Here is a 4,110-nt window from a genome sequence, read left to right as displayed (position 1 = left end):
CCTTATTATAGCGACGAATCTACAATATAAATTCATGCACAGAAGAAGTACGTAGTATGCAGACAACGAGAAGTTACATATTAATTTTACACTAATATTTTATCAGCCTAAAAGGATATTTCATCGATCATCTTCTTCGTGGAAACTCGAATCTTTGGTTTGGTCCAAAAAAATAACGAAGAAGAGACGGATGCTGGAATTTCTAACTTCTGAAAAAGACAGCAGGATCTGTCAAAAAAGACAGCAGATTTAAGTTGCTAGAAGCATTAATGAAAACAAGGAGAAAAAAATGAAGTTTCAGGCTTCTCTTACATTACAGTAGATTCAAACATAGTTCAAGACCTATTAGGGTTTCTGGTAGTGGTAGCAGAATCCCAGGAATTGTTGTTGCCATCCACATCGAAATCCGTCATCTTCATCCATTGTTGAATCTCATCTTCGCCTATTCTATCCCAAAACTCAGTCCCCATGCTCGCATTTATCTGATCGGACAAAACTATACTTGTTGCTGCGGTGGTCGCCGCGGCGGCGGATGGTGTTGTTGCATTCTCAATGCTGGTGCTGTCGGGGAATGGGAAGTTAAGTTTAGCTCTGGGTCCACGGAAATCGATGGCGGCTTTATCGTAAGCACGGGCAGCTTCCTCCTCTGTATTGAAGGTTCCGAGCCAGACCCGGACGGCGCGACGCGGGTCTCGTATCTCTGCAGCCCATTTTCCCCACGGCCTTTGTCGAACTCCCCTGTAGTTTTTCTTCACTCTTTTAGTTCTAGTCGTAGAAGACGTGGCTGCTCCGCCCTTTTTGTCTTCCTGCTGAATTGGCGGGAAAAGGTTGCAGCCTAAACAGTCGTCAAATTTGCACACTTGGCACTTATCCATAACTTCACTCGCTTCTACCACCATATTCCCACCGGCAATGTCAGTTGAAGAAGAAGCTCCGACAGCATGGGTACGAAAATCTAAAGAAAAATCAACGGCGGTGGTGGAGGAAGGGACTGAACCGGTGATGACGTTCGTGAGGGCGGAAACCATGACTGATAATTCTTGTTCGCGAGAAAGACGACGGGGGGGCGAAGGTGGCGGCGTCATCGTAGGCGGAGCTAGGAAGGAGACTCGTCTTCGCCTTTGTTTAAGCATAAAACTTGTGCTGATTTGGATTTTTTTGTCTTTGCAGTTTTCGGCTTCGGACAAGAAAACGAGGATGTAAGGAGGTATTTAACGGAGACTTTTTTTTTGTAAGGATGCCAACATGGCATGCCAGCTGGGAACACACGGGATGATTTAAATAAAAGATTCTACCGGTCAAAAAAAGATAAGAGATTCTAGTAAGCGCACGTGGCGGATAAACAATCTTACAGCTACAAATAAAATGATGCTACGTGGCTTATGATGCTATAGTGACACTGACACTGCAAATATACACACACTAGTTAGTTTCCATTTTTTGATTTTGGACGGTCATACATACTATAAGATCAATAATAACTCTATAAACACATTGATTAATGCTACAAATAATTGTTCTCAAACATTAATGTTTTAATTTATGTTATTAATCTTATAATATTAATTAAAACTATAATTTTAATATCAATTTAACCCAAAATCCATTCATTGTGTGTAAAGAGATTTATGAAGACTTTGGGTTTAAATCTCAGGTTTAACAATTATTTTTGTAATAAACAAAGAAAATGACATGTGATAATTAGGTGATATTATGAGTAAGATGTTATTAGGGATTTAAATTGAAATAATTTTTGGTCATCAAAATGATAGCCCTATAAAGTTGAGAAACAATTGAGTAATTTTACAATTTTACTTATAGTAAAAATTTTCACTTGTGAGATGAAATTACAAATTTTGCCTTAATTATTTAATTTTAATTTGAGGGGAAGACAGTTTTGCAAAGTGGTCCGTTAGCATTCATATTGACAGCGAAGACACGGCTAGAAGTTTTGGGAAATCCTAAGAGACAAAAACCAACCGTCAAAACCCGAAAACGACCGGACATGGTCACAACACAGCCCTTTTGACAACAATTTTCAAGACTACTTTCAAGTTCAACCATCCAACAACAGTGGGTCCACTCGGATATATTTTGATTTTTAATTTCATCATAGTATAAATTTTATTCAGATAAATTTTGGTTTTTTTAAGTATAATTATTCGAACTTATTTTTGTAAACTTTTTCAAAACGCTGCGTTTTTCTTTACTTAACATGCGAATTAAAATACTAATTCAATTTCAGATGAAATTTGATACGGCACAAATTAAAATTAAACCCTCGAGCTCTCTTACGTTTTTTTAACCTTCAAATGTATCTTCACAAACTACAATCAAATTGTACTATTACTGAACCAAATAATAATTTATTAACATTTATATTTTTTTATATCTTTTTATTATTTCTGGTCGGAAAATACAAGTTTTGGTATTTTGCTAACTGGTCCATTTTAACATTTAAATTTGACAGAGAATACAGGAAATTTGGACATAATCACCTCTAAGAGTCGAGATTCAAGACCCTAAAGCGACAAGACTAATTACACAAGAAGGTCCCCCACTTCATATTTCTTTTCACTTTGATCCCTTTGACAAATTCAAGTTCAACGGCCAACTAAAAAAAGGTAAAATAAGTTACAGAAAGGTTTTAGTAATTAAAGCTTTGATTATCACATGGGTCAGATAGTGGTGGAACCTATTTTTCTCCTTAAAAGTTTGGAACTTTCTAAGCATAAATAAATTAAGGGTACATACTAATTGTCCCTTTTATTTTAGTTTTCTTTTACTCCAATCACTCAACTTTTATTTTAGTTTGGAGCTTTGACATGTAATTGTATTTGGTATTTATTTGTAAATCCCAATAATGTTAGAAATGTGTGTGAATGAGGACGAAAATAGTTTAAATCAAAAGATATTTTAGTAATATAAATGTGATTACAAGATATTATTTTTCAGAATCTTTCTTAGTTATTAACAATGTGTAAATATTATGCAAACGCAACTATTTGAATTCAAAATCTCTAAAGAAAATAACACTTTCTTATACCCTAGATTAGACAGGGAAATGCATAAATTATGTTGATGTGAAAAAAAAGAATTTCATTAACCATGAATGGATTTTTTTTTTGAAATTTAGATGGAGATCATTGATGGTATTCTTATATCTCATAAGAAGGAAACAAAAAAGATGATGGTTGTGCATTAATAGTTAAGGGCACTTATTCTACATTGGGAAGAAAAATACCTTAATTTTAGTTTGATATAATAGTTATTTTAACATTGATTTTTTAGCACGATTTTGGACTGCTTTGTGACTAGGTTCAGCTAGTTATTAACAGAGGAATCACAAAATTAATTACGTGATTAAATTTTAAAATAAATCAATGTTTATGACTGATCATTTTTTTACAATTTTATCCATTCGTTTAGCCCATAAATAGATATGTTTTCTCTCATTTTCTATCATCCAACGATATAAAAGTATTTCTCTCTTTTAAAAATCCTTTCAAAAGTTTCTTCATTTTCCGGTGAGAATAACAACTCCATCATTGTCCACTCCAATATTCGAGTGTACGTTTATTTGGAGCTACTGTTTTAACCTCGAGGGACGTACACCTACAGCAACAATTACACTTATCGAGGAAAAATCATTTCTAAAGTAGTGGTTTCATACCATGACACAGTTTATTCTTTACCATTTATTTTATTAGTTATTATTATTATCCAGTCAGTGCTAATAATTCCATTTTGCGTATACTTTACCAATAATTTAGAAAAGATTTATTAACTGAAAAATGTCGAACACCATGGCTAAATTTGTTCCTGACCTATCCAAGCTTGATGCTCTTGATGGGATAGATTATCAGAGGTGGTTCCAGAGGATAATAATTTTCTTCGAATAGCATGACATTGACTACATGCTGATAAAGCTAGTACCCCAGCCCACCTCATTGTCCTTAGATATCGTCTTTAATGCTATCGGAGGTGACTCTACTCCTGCTCCTTCCAGTGAAGCCCTTCATTTTGTAGCTTATGTTGTTGTTCCTTCCCAAGCAACCTTGGAGAAGTACAAAATGGAAAACAAGATTGTTCGTGGTTTTCTCTTAAGTA

General features: G+C 34.7%; 1 protein-coding gene across 1 annotated transcript; it reads right to left on the bottom strand.

Annotated features, from left to right (window-relative positions):
- Positions 1-335: 335 nt before the first annotated feature.
- LOC120151626 (ethylene-responsive transcription factor ERF109-like) lies at positions 336-1,131 on the bottom strand. Its single transcript, XM_039164012.1, has one exon. The coding sequence runs from the start codon at positions 1,083-1,085 to the stop codon at positions 336-338; it is 750 nt and encodes a 249-aa protein (XP_039019943.1). The 5' UTR covers positions 1,086-1,131.
- Positions 1,132-4,110: the final 2,979 nt, after the last annotated feature.

This window comes from Hibiscus syriacus, unplaced genomic scaffold, assembly GCF_006381635.1.
Source record: "Hibiscus syriacus cultivar Baekdansim isolate YM2019G1 unplaced genomic scaffold, ASM638163v2 tig00111061_pilon, whole genome shotgun sequence".
Taxonomy (NCBI): Eukaryota; Viridiplantae; Streptophyta; class Magnoliopsida; order Malvales; family Malvaceae; genus Hibiscus; species Hibiscus syriacus.
The sequence above is the reverse complement of the archived record's forward strand: the minus strand, read 5'-3'. Positions and strand labels throughout refer to the sequence as shown.

Bases quoted from the DNA above. Each gene is read 5' to 3' on its own strand.
- LOC120151626 (XM_039164012.1), bottom strand. From the start codon at position 1,085: ATGACGCCGCCACCTTCGCCCCCCCGTCGTCTTTCTCGCGAACAAGAA.